Source organism: Phaeodactylum tricornutum, chromosome 15 (genome assembly GCF_000150955.2).
Source record: "Phaeodactylum tricornutum CCAP 1055/1 chromosome 15, whole genome shotgun sequence".
Classification (NCBI taxonomy): Eukaryota; Bacillariophyta; class Bacillariophyceae; order Surirellales; family Neidiaceae; genus Phaeodactylum; species Phaeodactylum tricornutum.
The window spans coordinates 462647-480616 of NC_011683.1; the positions used below are offsets into that span (position 1 = coordinate 462647).

The 17970-nt window shown below is 48.5% G+C and overlaps 8 protein-coding genes across 8 annotated transcripts; 5 read left to right on the top strand and 3 right to left on the bottom strand.

Moving 5' to 3' along the window:
* The first annotated feature begins 155 nt into the window (after positions 1-155).
* On the top strand, positions 156-790 carry PHATRDRAFT_22027 (predicted protein). Its single transcript, XM_002182195.1, has 3 exons — positions 156-280; positions 364-416; positions 567-790. Exons 1-3 carry the CDS (start codon positions 248-250, stop codon positions 757-759), a joined length of 279 nt encoding a protein of 92 aa, XP_002182231.1. The 5' UTR covers positions 156-247; the 3' UTR covers positions 760-790.
* A 3007-nt stretch (positions 791-3797) lies between these two features.
* On the bottom strand, positions 3798-5199 carry PHATRDRAFT_54818 (ferric reductase; the record flags this gene model as incomplete). The annotated part of the gene is made up of 2 exons (XM_002182363.1): positions 3798-5067; positions 5105-5199. 2 exons carry the CDS (start codon positions 5197-5199, stop codon positions 3807-3809), a joined length of 1356 nt encoding a protein of 451 aa, XP_002182399.1. The 3' UTR covers positions 3798-3806.
* A 411-nt stretch (positions 5200-5610) lies between these two features.
* PHATRDRAFT_47932 (predicted protein) lies at positions 5611-7130 on the bottom strand (the record flags this gene model as incomplete). Its single annotated transcript, XM_002182364.1, has 1 exon — positions 5611-7130. The coding sequence occupies exon 1, from the start codon at positions 7102-7104 to the stop codon at positions 5611-5613; it is 1494 nt and encodes a 497-aa protein (XP_002182400.1). The 5' UTR covers positions 7105-7130.
* A 360-nt stretch (positions 7131-7490) lies between these two features.
* On the top strand, positions 7491-10270 carry PHATRDRAFT_47933 (predicted protein). The gene has a single exon (XM_002182196.1). The coding sequence runs from the start codon at positions 7570-7572 to the stop codon at positions 10114-10116; it is 2547 nt and encodes an 848-aa protein (XP_002182232.1). The 5' UTR covers positions 7491-7569; the 3' UTR covers positions 10117-10270.
* Positions 10271-10701: 431 nt separating this feature from the next.
* Positions 10702-12886, top strand: PHATRDRAFT_47934 (predicted protein). Its single transcript, XM_002182197.1, has 3 exons — positions 10702-10997; positions 11086-11584; positions 11668-12886. The coding sequence occupies exon 3, from the start codon at positions 11681-11683 to the stop codon at positions 12494-12496; it is 816 nt and encodes a 271-aa protein (XP_002182233.1). The 5' UTR covers positions 10702-10997; positions 11086-11584; positions 11668-11680; the 3' UTR covers positions 12497-12886.
* A 200-nt stretch (positions 12887-13086) lies between these two features.
* Positions 13087-14285, top strand: PHATRDRAFT_47935 (predicted protein; the record flags this gene model as incomplete). The annotated part of the gene is made up of 1 exon (XM_002182198.1): positions 13087-14285. The coding sequence occupies exon 1, from the start codon at positions 13359-13361 to the stop codon at positions 14283-14285; it is 927 nt and encodes a 308-aa protein (XP_002182234.1). The 5' UTR covers positions 13087-13358.
* A 309-nt stretch (positions 14286-14594) lies between these two features.
* Positions 14595-16565, bottom strand: PHATRDRAFT_38270 (predicted protein; the record flags this gene model as incomplete). The annotated part of the gene is made up of 2 exons (XM_002182365.1): positions 14595-16343; positions 16563-16565. 2 exons carry the CDS (start codon positions 16563-16565, stop codon positions 14595-14597), a joined length of 1752 nt encoding a protein of 583 aa, XP_002182401.1.
* A 778-nt stretch (positions 16566-17343) lies between these two features.
* PHATRDRAFT_38271 (predicted protein) lies at positions 17344-17870 on the top strand (the record flags this gene model as incomplete). Its single annotated transcript, XM_002182199.1, has 2 exons — positions 17344-17422; positions 17461-17870. The coding sequence occupies 2 exons, from the start codon at positions 17344-17346 to the stop codon at positions 17868-17870; spliced, it is 489 nt and encodes a 162-aa protein (XP_002182235.1).
* Between the last annotated feature and the right edge of the window lie 100 nt (positions 17871-17970).

The following is a 17970-nucleotide window of genomic DNA, read 5'->3' on the forward strand; positions in this document are numbered from 1 at the left end:
CAGACGGCTGACTATGAATATCAAAATGCCAGCGTACGTATGTCTTCCGCCAGAAGTGGGTCGGCTAGAGGGTCAGATCAATCATAGAGACTTAATAAATTGTACTCCGTGAAGAGCGGCCATGTCAACGATGCTGTACAACTTGGTCGGTGGTACATCGTCGTAAATCCTGCGATCATCTTTAGCAAACCTTATACTAGAGGAGCCAACCCAACCAGTTTTCTTCAAATTTCAGCGACATTAAACCATGGAAGCTGTTCAAAAGCTTGCACCGCATCAGGTGAGTTCAAGATCAGCTTGACGCCATTCGTGAAAGGTATATGGCGCTTATTTATCTCACAATGGCACATTATCATTTCTCAGCAACAAGCTTTTATGAAGGAGATGGAACATATGCAGCTTAAGGATTCTTTAAGGTACGCTACTCGGAGGCGCAATGTATTGACCTCAATGTACATATGTTTATGGTTACAATGGCTTTCTGTATCGAGAATTTGTCGTGGCGCATAAGATGTCACAAGATCCTTTCCTTACCTTCCTTCAACAATTATACCATTTACTGTTAGTATGTACAACAATTTGGTGGGACGTTGCTTCGATGGATGTGTAACGTCGTTCCGTTCTAAAACCCTCGACAAAAGTGAAATTTCCTGCATCGAGCACTGTGCCGATCGGTACGTAAAAATGACCCAGCGAGTAGGATTACGATTTGCAGAACATCAAGCGATGCAGCAAAAGAAAATGGAGCTAGGAAAATGAATTAAGTAGGTTGAATATTTTTGCATTTTGTTTCTTGATTGCCAAGTTTTGTTGCGCTGTCTTAGTGGTCGATGAAGGCCTTTGCTATAGAGCTTTGGAATAGTCAAACAAAAGAAATTCTCGACATGCTCTTCATTTCTGTTCTTGCCTTCCCCCTATTGACTGCAACATCAAGAGCTGTGCCAGCCATTCCTCTAAAATAAGATCATCTCTTTCGAAGCGCCCATCCGATTGAACACCACAAACTACACGACGGCACAGCAGCAAATGACAATAAGGAAAATTTGAGCATTTGCAGAGGGACTCTAGTGAGCGCAACAAGGATTGAAAGGACATCCAACTCGGATTGCTGCGTCGAAAGGTTGGGTTATTGCAAGTTTGGCAACGACTTCCGTAGTCATCATCCCAAGTGATATCTGGAGCGATCTGGGGAGGTATCGTAATTCAGAATTTTTCCTCAGGAAACCGGACGTGTACATCAGAAGGTCCCAAACCGTTCTCAACAACGAACTCAAACCTGCCGGTACCTGGCTTTGAAACGCTCAAATTCCTGGGTCATTTGGTAACGCAAGGAGGAGCCAAGCGGCCAAATAGAATCTGACGAAGGAAGAAGAACGCAGTTTACGAACAGGGTGGAATGGTGTTCTAGTAACAAGCAACACGGCCTCAAAATTAGATTTGTTGACTCTCAGTTAAACAAAATCTCAAGAGAAAGCTTCCACTGTGTTTGATGACCCTTATCCTCTTCACAGCTAATACCAAAAGGTGAGGCCAGTCAGTGAAAACAAAGTTTGTGACACCAACTTTGTTTTTCAGAGTTTTTTTGCCATCCTGTTGGGTAGTATTGCACCACTTGCTAGGGCGTGTACAACAACCTAACGTTTGAGAGCATTCAAACGCCACATTGAAGTTTACTTAAGTGTATACTCTATATTGTGCTTGTTGGAAAAACTACTAGCTGTAAGTCCACGGGAGTAGAAAAAGAATATGGTGAGGTCCAATGTTAGAATAGGAGTTCTCGCCAGTCTCGCGTAAGGCTATATAGGGAGATCTTTGTTATTTTGCATTCCGATATGATTGCTGTGTTTCTTGAACCTCTTTCGAAGGAGTATCAGCGACGTTGGAAATTTGTTATGAATTTATCAGACAGCTTTTAGTTTGATTACATACCGTCCCTATGTTCAGGCCTCCTTAACTTGTAAATGCGGACCAAAACACGCAAATATCCGCAAATAAGATTTGAGATTCACCACAAATAAGGATACTCTAGGTTACCTCTAATTAAGTGTATTTTACGTAGAATCAGTACAAACCCAAAAAACCTCGAGCGCTGGATAGCGAGCCCCATTCTTCCCTACACGGGGGTAATCGACGGCATTCTGGACTTCATCACTATGCAAACCTCCAAGATAACTTTCCAGACAAGCAATAGTATTTGATATGGCCTGGAGGTTAATGCATGTGATCCCAGTAGCAGGTACATCATCAAAATTGCCTGCCAATTTTGCATTGTCTTAGGGCGGGAAGAAATGGTTAGAAACAAGTCGTTGTGTATAGTGAATGTGAAGTACTCATTGTCTCTTCAAGCCAACAAGTACAAGTGCCACCTACAATAATAGCATGCAGAGGTTTGGGCCAAAAACCAGGCTCTCTGAGCCCGCTTGATCAGAAATTCTTTAGTGGGTTGACATCTGCAAATCACAACTGTTGACAGTGAATCTAATTTCTCCATTATCAACTGGGAGACAGATCTCTGTTGACATGATCTTGTTGACTTTTCCCTGTTGGGCATCTTTCCAAAGTATCTAAAAACTCTCTCCACTCGCATCACGGAATAAACTACATTAAAACTAAAATACAACCATCAGCGCAAAGTGAAGAAAGCTTTCATTTACATTAAATATTATGTATAGTGGACATAGATATGATAAAAATTTATTAAGTACATCGCTGTAGGGTCAGGAATACCGAAAATAGCCGCAAACAAGATTTGAAATTCACCGGAAACAAGCTATTTGCGGTGGTACTGGATTTAAATGGGCCTGCCTACCTATGTTCATCTATCATTTGATTCATGATGAAGAGTGAATTCATGTATACATATTGCCAGCCTCTCTGTTCCAGTCACCTAAATTTGTTATTGGTATAAGGTAGTACATCAATATTTAACAAATAAATTTGAATATGTCTCGATACCGTAGAAGTTGCCTGGGTAGTCTAAGACAAGAGCAAAGAAAAATGCTCGAGCTTGTCGAGCAAAAAACTCTCATAGTCGACTGTGAGAATTTGTGAGTCAAAATTCGACCCAGTATCTCAGGAGAATCCGGTTCGCTAGTATGACGATCCAAGCAGAAGATCGGAGCCATTGTGATGCATACTTTAATCATGAGTTTTCCGGCTGGTCGGTTTGGATTGAGTTGGACAAGCCGTCGGCACTTCTGAGAGAAATGGAATACCTACGTCAAGCCGTTGGCGGCACAGAGTCAGGAGTGCATCGCTTTCCACCTCATCTCACCTTACTATACAATTTTCAGATGCCTGGAAATGAAAACGATCACGAGCGAGCTGCCGAAGAAATGCTGCGCGCAAGCCTTGGGGATTTTCTGTTGCGCAGAGAAGACCAATTCGAAAAGGGGCAATTGAGGCGCAAACTGGAACCAGAGAAATGGATGTACTTCGATTATCCCACATCAGCGGATGGGGGGAATGGTTTCGGCGCATCCCTGTCACTTCTGCTTCTGCGAAAAACCGATTCTTTGACCAAACTTCACCAGAAGATCCGGCAACAATTTCCTTCTGATCAGCGTTCAGCATCTTTTCAGCCCCACGTTAGTTTGGTCTATGCACCGAGATGCCACGGTCCCCACGTAGAAAAACGTACGCTTTTGCTACAAAGGAGCGGGTTCATGCTAATAGACTCAACACTCAATGCAAAATGTGTCTCAGTCTGGAAGACTTGTGGTCAAACAAAAGATTGGCGACGAATAGCCCAAGTGCCGATATAAAAAGAGTCTGTTGCAAATATATTCGCGTAAAGACACTCCAGTTCAAATCAAGTTAATCCTCATCACTGATGTCTCCATCAAGCTCTGTTCTCCATCTAAGCATTCATCTTTTGTATCGAACCTACAATTTGCAGTCGTTTGAGGAAACTGATCTCGACGCCAAGCAGACGCGATGCGACCATCGTAGCCTATTGTATTTTTCTGCAGATTCACATATTGCGTGGCATAGAGGCTTACAGCGACAAAGACAAGAAAGATGCAGTATCCCCTGAAAACGATCAAAAGATCAATAGCCGCATTTTCGTACTCACGCGAATACAATAGAATTCCGCTCCGAAGCTGTATAATGCCCAACGAGATTACAAACACTGCTAACGCACGGTGCATCAACAGCCATTTCTCACGGTTCGTGCGGGGCAGCGTAACGAGCCACCACGCTGCCACATTTACAACATCGTCAGCGCCATCCAAATTCCCGTGTATGGCGTGAAGATTATCGGTCATCTTGGCCACTTGATGTAAAGGCGGTCGCCTGAATCCGTTTATTCCTTGAAAAGCAAAAATGCTCAAAAGAAATATCCCTGTCCAATGATGCCCGTGTCGGAAATGGGATGACTTCTTTAGTACAATACCCGATACTACAGAAGCCAGAGAGATGCACAGGAAGATGAATGCAATCATCTGCCCCGACACGTGCAGGTACATCCACTGACGGGGGATCAACTTTCTTAACCACGCACTCGCTACCGCTACGGGGACCGCAATCCCGAGAGCGAGCGAGGCGAAGAAGCCATGTAAGGCAAACGCAAGTTTGTGTTCTTTATCGATTGACGGAATTTGTAGTTTTGGCAACTGCTCGTCGCAATTTTGGAGATCAATAGTAAAGGCCCCACGGTGTCGATGATACCCAAGCTCGTTATTTGCGCCCACAGCATAGATGAACGTCACCGGACCGCCTTCCCTGATAGAAGAGGTAGGGAGCAGTTTCCACGTAAAAGACAAGGCAGTTTCTCCATCACTTTGTATCAACGATAGATTGTGAAGCACGTTAGCCGATTCCCGGCGTAATCCACTCACATCCTTTTGGTGTTCGACGTGGTTGTAAGTTACTTCGTTTTGGTCTGGCAAGCCCACAATAGCCGTCGATCCAACCATTTTCCCAAATTTAGAGAGCCCAAGACCAATCCACGCTTCCCCATCATATTCTAGAACCGTGCGTAATTCGTCACGCTCTACCGACACAATCCAGTGTAGCCATAAATCCGGTCGAAGTTGAACCGAGTACCCGTCAGTAATCGTCGAACTAACACAAGAAGCATATATCAAAGGTACTGTGTCACCTCGCTATAGCCGATTTGGCAAGAAGACCATATAGCGATAGAATGATGGGTTTCTTACGGGGTCGGGACAACAAATTTTTTTTTGTAGATGCCATGCTTCGTCCAGAGAATAACACAACCTAATCTAACAGGTAAATTTATTTTGCTTTGTGCTTTTCCACATCTCATTGTGGACCAACAACAAAGAGGTCACAAGTTTTTGAGTTTTTTCCTTAGGGTCATTTTCACATTACTTGATAAGATTCCCCATAAATTGGCATCGATGGATACCTTTCCCAAATCGTGTCAAAAGTATATTAGTTAGTCATTACTCACAGAGATTCAGAGTCATTTTGAGACTCAACTTCACATGATGCAAATGACCGCATTGGCAGTGACAGTTGTGGAAATCAAGAACACACTATCATATGCATAGCACTTGATCTACAATCTGACGAAATGCGTGTACCGTGTTACAGAAAAGATCGTTTACATTAGAAAAGCATGCGTTGTGCCCGATTGCCACGCTATCGTCCCTTGTCAGCAGCTGTAGTCTTGCTACAAAGAGCCCTACACAAAGCCTCAAAGTCATGCAGGTTCAACACGTTAGTCCAAGCGTTCATGGTGGCCGCTGCTTCGGGAGTCGGGTGCGATACAGCCGTCCAAGTTGCCAAGTGCAGTGCCAATGATACATCCGGGACATAACTTGCACCCCTCAAAATAGTTGGAACAATGGCAGCAGTGCTATCATATGGATAGATGCTACGAGCTCGAGGAATGGTGTCACCAAAACAGGAAATTGATGATTGCAAAGCTGGCCAAGAGGATTCTATCAGATGAACGCGACGGGATGAGCCGGCCGGAAGTGCCTGAAGTATGTCCCGCAGCGTTTGTGCGGACCGTGGTAGGAAGTGAATTTGTGACGGCTTGTATTGGCCAAAACACTCGGTAGCCTTGTCACGGATTTTCCAGTCGCAGTGCTCTGAACCAGCATATTGTTGTAAAACGTCACACGCGATTGCGACTTCCGACTTGTGGGCCACAACAATTACGACGGCTGTCGACGCTAGCGTTTGCAAAGCCCGACAAGCCTGCTCGTCAACTTGGAGCGCTGGAATATTGCACATCATATGAATGTCTTGTAAAATGCACCCGGTGTTGTTTTGAAGCAGGGGTAAAGGATTCTGGTAGTTGACATGATATCGAAAAATGGTTGCTTCACGCAAGGTCTCCCTCCAGTTTTCGCCAATCTCCCCCACAGTGAGTGGCCGACTACTGCGTTCATTTCGACCATGATTGGGCGAGAAAGAATCGGAAGCGAAAGGTGTCGTAGTCGTTGTCAAGGTGGTGGTGTCATCCGATTGGGGGTGAAACTGTGAGGCGTACTTGCCCGACTTGCCTACCGAACGACCTTGATCCAAGGCCTGTTCTTCTAGTAACAGTCGGACACACAAGGCGTATTCCACAGTCGTAGACACATCAACCATAGAAGCGTCTTGTGAAGTAGCGGTGCTATCCGGCGGTGGTCCAATTAAAACGTGTGCCAATGACGTGAGTTTGTTGCGTAGCCAGGACGTGTCGTCGGGAAGATGGACGGAGGATGGCCACGTTTGAGCCGCCGCTTGGATACCGACAGCAATGCGCCAATCGACTGTATTTTCCACCAAACACCCGTCCCAATCCACCACTAGAATTGGTCGCGTATCTGTGCCTCTGTTCGATGGGGATGCATCCTTATTGTCGCCGTGAAATGGTTCGGCCCATAGTCGACTCCAGCCGTTTCGACGACGATTGCTACAGCGTGTACCCTTCGTGACAACCGTTGGTGGCGGTACTGGAATACGTCGCGGTGAAACGAATTTCCATTTTGCGATCCGAAAGGACTCGGTCGGCAACGCGGAAAAGAGCAGGCACCCAAGGAGCACTAAAGTTGATAGAACACGACGGATTATCGGTTCCAAAACTCGGTAGGCCCCTGGGGCGCTTACCATTTTAGAAAATGGCAAAGTTGGGGCTTTCATCCCACAAAGGATCAGGGAGATCTCTTTGAGGTCTGGACTGCGTAAAAAATAAAATAGTGAGAAATGATCCTACCACACGCAACATCAAATATCGACCAGCCGACCGATCGCGTTCTGCACTATACATATTAGAGAGAAAAGCCGGGTAAGTTGTACATCACAGTCAGTACTAGTCAGCTTGCGGATTCGTAGTCGACACCTGGCTGCTTGTCTATATTTCGACGAATAGCATTCCAAACTCCTGATTCTTACATAAACAACAGGCTTCGGAAAAAGGAAAGAAGAACCGGGTTTCCAGTGAGCTCTACCGGCTGACACGTTATTACGACTGTGAAAGCTTCGGCTTCGTGCTCATTGTTTTACGTTGCGTTGCGAACAATGGTAGACGTACTGGTAGTCCCTTACCAGAACTGCGACGAGCAAAACGACTAGCGGAAACTGGGTACGCAGCGACCTATAGTAGTCATGTTAGAAGGCAATGACAACATTGGGAGCAATCCTGCGGGTGCTGCTACGGGCTTACGAAGGCGTCGTGGAGTCGTAGACATGGCACCGGATCTAAACAACGAGAACGACGCGACCGCGGCACACGAAATCCTAGAGGCCGTGCATCCGCCACAGCGACCCTTGAACAATCCTCTTCCTCGCCAACACTCCGCTTCTCGTGTTGCGTCTACTGCGTCATCATTCACAGCACGAAGGATGTCCTCGTGGTACGGATGGTTGTCCGCGGTGGCGGCTTGTCTAGCGATTGTCACTACGAATCAGCCAGAGCCGTTCTGGCAGTTGGTTCGTGAATGCGTTCCGGCGGGTATCGTAGAACCAGCGACTTCGATAATTCTCTCTGGCGCAAAGTCCACCCCGTCAACGTTGACCTGGAATACCGAAGCATGGGGAGGATTCTTCTCCTTCTTGACGCCGCCATCGTCGACTTCTACTACAGAATTTTGGAGCAACGGTATGGAACAGCGTCAAGAAATTTCGTCTCCTATCGTTGAGGAAAATAATCGAAAAGTTCCGAAGTACTTAGAGACGAAGGGAGGGGGGATTCCTGTCTGGTTACGCTGGATTCCAGGAATTTACTCCCCAGCTCCCAGTCCTTCATTGTCCGAAGGCACTGCTTTTACCAAAAATAGAAAGGATTCCAGCAGCATGGCCGCTGCGATACGGGGCAAGCTCGATTCGTTCGAAACGACGATCCTTCAAGCGGCCTTTACAGTAGCTGCGACGGTAGAAGTTATCGTTTGGACGACGCTTTCACTGATCTCAAAATGGCCCGCTGTTTTGAAGTCGCTCGTTGATCCGGCCATTCTGCATCCGTCAGCGAGTACGACTGCGACCGACCTGATCGATAAAATACTTACTTCGACACCACGTTTACTCTGTATTGCCAACATCTTCTTGGCAGTCACGTATATCTTTCATCAAGCCGTGGCGGAGTGGTTCTTGGGTTCGAATGGTTCCAGCCGCCGCGATATGGCGAGTCGGGAACAACGGCTGGGTGGCTTTCTTGTATTCAAGTTACTACTTATTTCAGCGGTTGTGGGGCCCGACACGCTTGATCTCCTAATACTACTCTCCTGGTATACCTGCCTTTCCTTGTTGCGGTCGCTCGGTGTATTGTGTGCGAATGTTACTACCCACACATCCCAGTCGGGCCAACCCCCTCGCCCGGGAGTGTGGCACTTGTTGACGGGTGTACTTGTGGCAGACTTTTTGGCCGCTGCCGTATGTGTTGGTCTCTTTCACGGGGCAGGATGGGGTATGGTGGCTCTCCTTACCTGTGACTGTGCCTTACTGGCCATGGACATTATTTGTCACCTGCTGTCCCATTTGTCACAGGTGTTAGAGCAACAACACGGAAGAGTCGTTCAACGTTGGCAAGAGCAGCGGGGACTCGGCGAAGAGCCTGTTAGTACAGGTAGGGTTTGGAGGTTTCCCGAGTCAGCAGAAGGGATCAACGAACATGATAGTGTCGATGCGGATACTGCGCCGGATCAAGGTCCATCGGCTGGAATGGAGCACCGTCTCGAACAGTATGAAAAGCAACATTCGCGTCGTGTTGCTATTCTGGATTCTACTATTTTCGCCTTGCAGCTAGGAGGCCACGTCTTAACCGTCGCGCATTTTTTACATATTTGGAAAGTGCACGGTTTCCAATTTACCTTAATTGACGGTGTCTTGGCCCTGCATCTGAATTCAGCGATCACCAGTCTCTCGAAGAAGATTGCCTCCCGACGGAATTTGCACCGAATTGCCCGTGATTTGAACACGACCTTTGTAGATGCCTCGGAATGGGATTTACGGAAAGCTGCAGCCTCCGGTGATGTCTGCTGTATTTGTTTGGGAGTCCTTACAAGCGATGTCAAGAAAATATCCTGCGGACACTTGTATCATACGCAGTGTCTTCGGGAAGTTGTTGCGCGGGCCAGATCCATGCAGACGGCACGATGTCCCTTGTGTCGAGCTTCGGTAGTCGATGGACGGTATGCGAATGATACAAGCACCGCGATACCCCGAAATGAGCGAGGCGCTGAGGTCAACGAAGCCACGTTGGACCAAGCTTCAGGCAGACCACCAGACACTGTCGGAGTAGCACCTACAGCAGGCCCAAATGCGATAGGAACACTTCCCAACGGCGGGAATGCTCTTTTTCGTTTCTCAACCGAAGGCATCTTTCCCGCTTGGTTGCCATTGCCCGGATTCTCCTTCGAAGTCGTCCGACGCACAGCCGCCACAAGCAATGCGAACACTACCGTTGATTTAGTACCTTCACAGATTCCTGAACCATCTTTTATAAGGCGTTTCCTGATATTGGCGGGGGCTATTCCATTGTCGCCGGAAGAGGAAGCTGTGGCTATGGAGCAACTAGTCGACATGTTTCCACAATACGATCGGGCTGATTTGTTGCGGGAGTTACGAGCAAGAGGATCGTCCGAGGGCGTTGCGGAAATTATACTCCTGGGGGCGTTTACAGGAATACCGCGTGGTGGGGGCGGGGACGGCTTTTGAGAAAGAAGGGGAAGTTCGCCAATGAATGTGGCGGGCAGATTTAAGCCTCCCTCAGATCAACCAAAGAAAAATATCTGGTTTGAAGAGCGCTCATTTGCAAATCCCCCAAATGTCTAAGTCTTATGGCGTACAAATAGTACACGTGTATAATTGCAACCACGAAAGGTGATGAGGTTATTTATACCATAGTAATATTCATCTCTCCTCATGAACGACATGATGGTGAAATCATTGACCAGCACATCCAGCTGCATCCATCGTCGGGGCTTGACCCGCACTTGGATGTTTCGCTTTCAAAAGAAAATTGAAACAAAGACTTCTCTTTCTTTCGCTACGGCATCTCAATCTCATCCACGACCAAAACATTGTAAAATTTAAATTTAACAAGAATGACCATCTCTACGCAGACCCCTGAAGCGAATTCCTCACTATTGAACTTATGGAGCAAAGAAAGATATCTATAAATATATTGAAATATATGCTGCATAAACGAATAGAGACACAACCCACGAAGGAATGCGCATTTCGGATGTCTTCAACGGTTCTTCCATGCGGGTTTATCGACGCCAAACTCTCCATTTTTGTCGAAGTGCTCATAGGGCGATTCATGAATCGATTGCTGGGTTTGCGCGGAATACTTCAAGATTCTTGGCAACGTATTACCCAGCAACACATTTTGGAACATTCATCAGGCTCATTGTGACCATAGAGACCCATGCGTTCCAAGTCAATCGTTCTTTGAAACTGTATAATGCAAAATTTTACTAACAGCGCATTCGACTCGCAACCAGAAATTGAGCCGAAGCCATTTGAAGACAGCTTCGACAAACGAGGAAAGGCACTAAAAGTACGAGTTGCAGCCGCGCTGCTTTTCGATGGACGTAGGTTGAATTATGTTGGTTTGAAGTAGTGTATATCGGTATTCACCTAGATCAATTCTGAAAAGGTTTTCTCTTTTCTCTCATACAGACATGTATCCGTCAAAGCGAGTACGGTATAATGTCGAGGATACCAAGGGAAAGCAAAGTCACATTCCATGCCACGCGCCCAGAGGATTGAAAAGAGGCGGAAGTGGTGACACCACACGATCAGATAATTCAATTCTGAATACCCCATCGACTACAGATGACCCGAAGAAAGCCATTGCATCGATGCTCGAACAAACTCATGGTAACGCAAAGCTTAAAGAAAATGAAAGTCAACACGGTTTCGACATGAAAACGGTTGCTGACATTGACGAACTATCGGGCGAGGCTGGAGTCGATGGAAGTACTTTGGGGAAGGGCCGGCGATCCTTCCCGGAGCAGCTCTTGCATCTTCTTGAAGACGGATCTGCGGCCGAAGCAGCATGGTGGCTACCGGGAGACACCGCATTTGCAGTAGAACCGTTCCTTTTCCAAGAAAAAGTGTTAGACATCTATTTCCAAAGATCTAAGTTCGAAAGCTTTATCAGGAAGCTGAATTGATGGTACGGGCGGAGTGAAGATATGCGCATGCCTTGACAACTCTCTCGCATATCTTCTTATGAGTCACTCGGCGTTTGCTTCATAGGGGTTTCAAACGGATGTCCGGAAAACACATTCCTAAGGACTCGGTAGCTTTCCATCACAAATTATTCCGCAAAGGTCAACCTGAACAAGTGAAAAAGATGAGAAATAGCCAGCGCAGGGATGTTCCGCCGATTCCAAGAGAGGAGCTGAATCCAGTTTTCGAAGCGCCGAAAACTCTCAAGCATGACACTTGCCGTCAAAGTACAGCAAGTGGTGGTACGGCTGATTTCTTGAGATTTCTCGCTAATTCTCAGGAAGTCGGAGTGCGGATCTCTGAAATCAAACAGATTCGTCGAATGCTGGGACGTCCAACTCTGCCAGTAGAGACTCGAATCCAGCATCCTTTACTATCACTTCACGCGTTCTCGTCATTTTCCTCACATGTGCAGGAGCTGGGATCGCAACTCAGTACACTCCAACAGATGGATCTGCACCGTCAGCTACTTGTCGCGGACAGCAACCTGATGCATTGGCAAAGCGAACAGGCTCACAATAATGAGAATCAAGCTTTGCAGATCCAGAATCAGCCCTCGTTGTCGGAACTACAGGAAGGGCTAGCTAGAGGGGAAGGGTTTGGTATTTTGGATGCTGCCGGTAGGTCAACACCGCAGGTCGGTCCATCTCAATTGGCACAGTCTCAGAGAGCCGAGGTTTTTGGAAATACACCTCTTTTCGTCACGCAGGCAGGAGCATCCGAATTCCGTTTTCCGATGTATTCTTCGCCTCAGTCCCATGGTGCACCAACAAGCTCAACGGTGCTGGGGATGCCCATCAGAAGCTCGTCAGGGATAGCAGCATCTAGTTTTCCATCGCGTGAGCACATGATCTAGCAGATGCTATTTCTGCTGCAGCAACAACCTGAGCTGCGATCGGACAACAACTAAGTTGGCGCAAGTTCTCGCAAAGAATCTGAAGCGCGAGTCCTTTTCCGTGGGAGATCCAGCAGAGTTCTTATTTTGGATCTTATTTTGGATCTGAGACGTCGGATGACACCCCACTTTTGATTACCTTGTGTCGCTTTGGCTCCATTTGTTTACAGGAACGCTGTCCAAAGTTGCACTCTCTTTCCTCCTTGGCCTTAGCGCCTGCCGAATGTAGACAAAGAAGTTGGTTGCGTCAGTACGAAGGTAATGACTGCAATCGATGCGGATACAGTAGCATACATTACAATCGAGCTTTGCTGACTGAATTAATATTTCGAATAATTGGAGTCGTTCTTGACTATTTTACTGTTAGAACAAGATAGATTGGTGTCAGCTAGTAGACCCGAGTTTGTACACGACAGCGTTAATTATTATTTTGAATACCAGACCAGACATACGACAGGAAAAGCAAAAAAGAGAAGATAAAGTGACATGAACACGATGATATTTACAGTTCGGTAGTAGAGACTGTGGTTTGGTAACCTCAGCAGAGACGACGCGAGCTGCAGCCGTGAAACAAGCTCGATTGTCAAGTTAGGTAATGTAAGTGCCATAATGACGAGAGTACCACCTACTCCCAGTCAGTTACATTAACAAAACACAACCCTTACACCTAGGTATTGATTGGGCAAAATCCGAGACACCAACTGTGGATATAAAGTAAAATGAATAACTGGAAGCTTGGAAGGGACGGTATCCAAATCGCAGTTTTTAAGTGTTACTGATGCTGAGGCCGGATGTAGAAAGGCAGCAGACGTTGTAGAAAGCGATGCCACTTTACAAACTGATTGTCGCCTACGATGGTACTCGCTTTAACGGATTCCAGCGTCAATCTACAACGACCGATATGTCCAAGAAGATTGCTCTAAAAAGGCCGCACTGGGATTCTGCGACGGGCAAACGGAAGGGTATCGCGTTGACTGTCCAAGAATGTCTTGAACAAGCCCTTATGGATTGGACGGGCAACGAAACAAACGTGGAAGCCTTCCGATTCCGTTTTGCCGGGCGGACCGACAAGGGGGTGCATGCAAGGGGTCAAGTAGTGGCGGTACAGCTACCGATTGTTGTGGAGCCAACCGAGTTGTGGAGGGTGCATAAGGCACTCAACAGCCGTCTTCCGGTGGATATCTCAGTAGAAAGGGTGGAATTGTGTGAGAATCAGTTGGATTTTGATCCTCGCCATGATGTTCAGAGCAAGCAGTATTCCTACACTATAAAGTTTCGTCGAAAGGCATACAATGAGGAAGGGCAACTTCTTCCTATCTGTACATCAGGACCCCAATCGGCTCGGAGTGCTATGGATTCCCCTTGTCTTTGGCTTTGTCCATGGGTGTTGGACGATTCGAAACTATACGAGCTCTGTCAACGTTTGCAAGGGCAGCACAGCTTTCGTTCGTTTGTACACCGTGCCGATCGCAACCTTCGTGATCACATCTTGACGTTGGACCGCGTGTGGGTGGAAGCCTTGTCGTGTACACGCGAAGACGCGCCGGTAGTGACAGTTCGTCTATGGTTTCAGGCTAAAGGCTTTCGCCGATCCATGGTCCGCAATCTAGTAGGTTTTTGTGTCGACGTGTGTCGCGGAATGTACCAGCCCGATTGGGATGCACTGTGGGAGGGTTCGGACGAGATTGCACAGAAAGTTCATTCTGCACCTGCCTGCGGATTATGTTTAGAATCCGTTGCGTACTCATAAAAAAATTGAATCTACTGTTAGTCTCATTCATCGAGCATACGAGTTTGTATCAACTCAAGATTGACGCTTGGACGAGGAGTTAGTATGGCACACCCACACATATCTATTCTGATAGTAACTATCGGAATTGTTTGTTTAGTAGTTATTTTCAAAAAAGCACCGAAGTAACGCCGAGCATCAACCACAGGGTTAGTAGAGGGAACGTGCCGCACGGGGATAGGTCCACGCGCGTGGCACACAAAAAGCGTGTGGGTGCTCTAAAAGGCAGAAACTGTAGATGTCTTACGTGATTTTTTGTCTTGGTAGAGATCAATCCGCCAGCAAATGGGAGGGCAGTCGTTCCATGAGTTCCTCTTCGGTAGGTACGCCGGGGAGACCAGATGGTTCCCCGATTCCATTGGGGATTATCGTTTCTGTATTCGAGTAGACTGTGTCGGGATGTCCAGGAGTCCAAACATTGAGAGCCGTAACAGGACGCGAGAGCGAGAGCGAATCCGTGACTGGTGTACCGAGGGGTGCCCAAACACCACCCACGCCACCATGCTCGCTCGACGGTTGGGGGGGACCGGTATTGACGGAATGTGTCAACTGCTGCGGGATTTCGGTCGAGAGGGGCTGATGGAACGGCGGGACCGAGCCAGCAGGTACTGGAGGAGGCCACTCTTCCCCTCCGGCCATTTGATCGGCCCAAATACTTTCCTGGGCGCCGCGGGAAATACAAAATTGCTTGCCGCTCATGACGTCCTGAATATTCTCAATTTCGGACGACTGGGGTTGTCGTTGGCGACGACCAAACGAGAAAAAGCTCCTACCGTTGCCACGACTTTCGTTGGAGAGTATTCCAGAACCCCGACTCTCGCGAGAAAAAAAGCTTGAGCCGCGACTGTCTTTAGAATATAGACTGGAACTGTCCTTGGAAAAGTAACCGGACGATTCGGAAACATCGTCCCGACAAGTGTCTTGTCCAATCGTGGTTGGCTCTGTCGATCCTTGGGTCGATTCTTCCCAATCGAAGCGATGTCCGTAGCTGGGACCCTGTGCGAGTTTGTATTCGGGAGCTTGAGTGGGAACGCCTCCCGTGGTGTAAACGTTTGCGGGGGGACTGCGCGACACGGAATCCTCCCGGATACTGGACAAGGCCTTCCCTTGGGGATGGCTATGGGTATTGGTGCTGTAAGGCACGCCCGTCCGCGCCGATCGCATGCTGAGGAGCATGGCGCGTTGTCGTTCTTTCTGTTGTACCAGCTGGACCAATTGCTCTTCCCATTCCTTGCGTACAGCCTTGTACAGATCCAAACAGCCCACGGCTTCCACCACGGGTCCAAAGGCGTGGTTAGTGGAATGCACGTACGAGTGCGAAGGCAACAGGTTCATATCCCGCAGAAGATCATCTAAATCACGGGGCAAGGTCATGACCGAAAGCTGATCCTTCACTTGCCGCATGTAGGCGGCGTAGTTCGCCGTGTCGCGCACGTCGCACCAGGGATGGGTGAGACCGAGTGCACTGAGATCTACTTCCAGACCGTGTCCAATGAGGATTTTTCCCTTGAGCAAGAGTCCCGTTTTGTTCCGCGCCGCCGCCAAGGACAAGGTCGCTTCGTGTAGGTTTTTTGGCGTAATGCCGGTGACGCCCGTCCGGTGATCAAAGACGGGCACGGACACTTGTACGTACTCGTCCAGGACGACCTGGTTCTCCCAATTGACCACGGTGACTCGTCCGACGGCGGATTCCAAACCTTCCGGCCCCACCCGCACCATACCGCAGCGTAAGGAGAAGTACAAATCTCGTTTGGTCATGGGAGCATCGTGTGTTTTGACCTTGCTGGGACTGGGCAGGTCGCCGGGAACGTCTCGGGATGTCCCGGCGGCGCTTTTGCGTTGACGCCGGCGACGACGGGTGCGGCGGGAAGGCTGCGTCGGTCCCGCATCCTCCGGTGAGGATTCCGAGTGGCTGACGACACCGCCCGGAAGCTGCGGACCCAATCGCGGAGACTGGCTGTTCCGGAGCTTGAGTGCAATCTGCTGTGAACGCTGTGCTTCGCTAAAGGCGAAGCCCAACTGAAAGACACAAAACAAGAAACAATAGTATAGTAAGGAACACGGATTGCACTGTTTCGAGGAGTTCCGTACAGATATTGGTTTCCATCTCCGCATGCGGAACGAGACACGCCGTCGTCCATTGTCGGTAGTCGAAACCGTGCGGATCGTAAAAACCAGAACCGTCCGAGTCGCGGAAAGCGGCAGGACAACCAAACACACACGTCCTTCACGACTTACCATGATCCCGCAAAAGGCCCGCTCTTCACAACGTTAACAAACAGTAAGAGTTCGAGACCCTACGTGAATCCAACCAACCGTATAAACACTCTCTCAAAGGCGTACACAAACACAACCACACACACAAATACAAATAGACAGGAGGAGGCCAAACCACACCACACTACCCGCGCTATCGCTGTTAGGGGATTTTTGTGCGAGTGGGCAGCTCTGTATCACTACCGCAAGACCACGCAGAGGCTTGGAGGGTTCTCTTCCTCCCTTGGTGCGGAGGGTACGGCGGCGAAGGGGATGGGTACGTCACGTGCAGATTAGGCCCGCGGAGTGGCACATCCTTGGTTCCCCGTTCAATCGCGAGGTCCAACGTCCCGAAATGGACATTTCCGGAGGAACTATCCAAAATCACCCCTCTAGTTGGAAAACGATTTTGTTCTAAAATACATTTAAGTATCGTAGAATGGTCCCGTATACTTCACGGAACGGATCGAAATTTGGATTGATTTAGTTGGAGCACTTTCATCAGCGAACTATATATAGCGTCAATTTCGTGCGAAATTGCAACGCTTGTCTGGAACCATTTCGAATGATCCAACCAAACGTAACCAAGATGCACTACTTAGCTGTTTCGTGTAAGCCATTTTCTTATTGATACTCTAAAGTCACGTCATAAGTGAGCACTTGGCTTCCGCCCTTCGCAACATGTAACCCTAACCTGGACTCTCACGACCCCCACCCTGTCTCATAGCCCAGCTTACCGGGTCCCCCACACCCAGCCAGCCCCATGGATGCGGATCCGTCGCCATGGGGGCTTGTCAAGGTCCCCACCATCCCATCTCCCAGTCTGCATAGTCGTCAAGGCGGTTTCCCAATCCATACAGCACATATACACAAGGAACAGTTACAGTACCGGCCATGCTTGCCCCGCGATTATCCCGAATTGTCCTCATGGTCCGCGGTGCGCAAGGCGTGGCGTCGGCCGTGGAGTTTTACCACGGCGCCCTGGGACTACCGGTGACAAGGCTGACGGACGACTGGGCCGAACTCGACGTGGGCGCGCACGTCTCCTTGACGTTGCAGGCTGTACACGGCATGGAAGCTCAACTGACGACGGGATATTCCCCCCTGCTCACGCTCCAAGTCGACAGTATGGACGATACCGTTTCAGCTTGTGCACAAATGGGAGGGCACCTGGACGGACCGATACAGTATCCCGCGCACGGCAAGGTGGCGGCTCTACGAGCACCCGACGGACACATGATTGGTCTGTACGAACCGAACCGTGTGGGGGGTTCTCGCAGCGACGAATAAATGTCACGGAGCGAATGGTGGGAGGTCGAGACGATGGTGCACAGCGGACCAACATTGGTCTTTTACCGTCTGATTCACTGTCCGACGGTACCGCCGCCAG

Excerpts from the sequence above, each read along its gene's own strand:
- PHATRDRAFT_47933 (XM_002182196.1), top strand. The coding sequence starts at position 7,570 with ATGTTAGAAGGCAATGACAACATTGGGAGCAATCCTGCGGGTGCTGCT.
- PHATRDRAFT_47934 (XM_002182197.1), top strand. The coding sequence starts at position 11,681 with ATGTCCGGAAAACACATTCCTAAGGACTCGGTAGCTTTCCATCACAAA.
- PHATRDRAFT_22027 (XM_002182195.1), top strand. The coding sequence starts at position 248 with ATGGAAGCTGTTCAAAAGCTTGCACCGCATCAG. Across the intron at positions 281-363 it reads AAAAGCTTGCACCGCATCAG|CAACAAGCTTTTATGAAGGA; the intron begins GTGAGTTCAAGA and ends ATCATTTCTCAG. Across the intron at positions 417-566 it reads CAGCTTAAGGATTCTTTAAG|TATGTACAACAATTTGGTGG; the intron begins GTACGCTACTCG and ends ATTTACTGTTAG.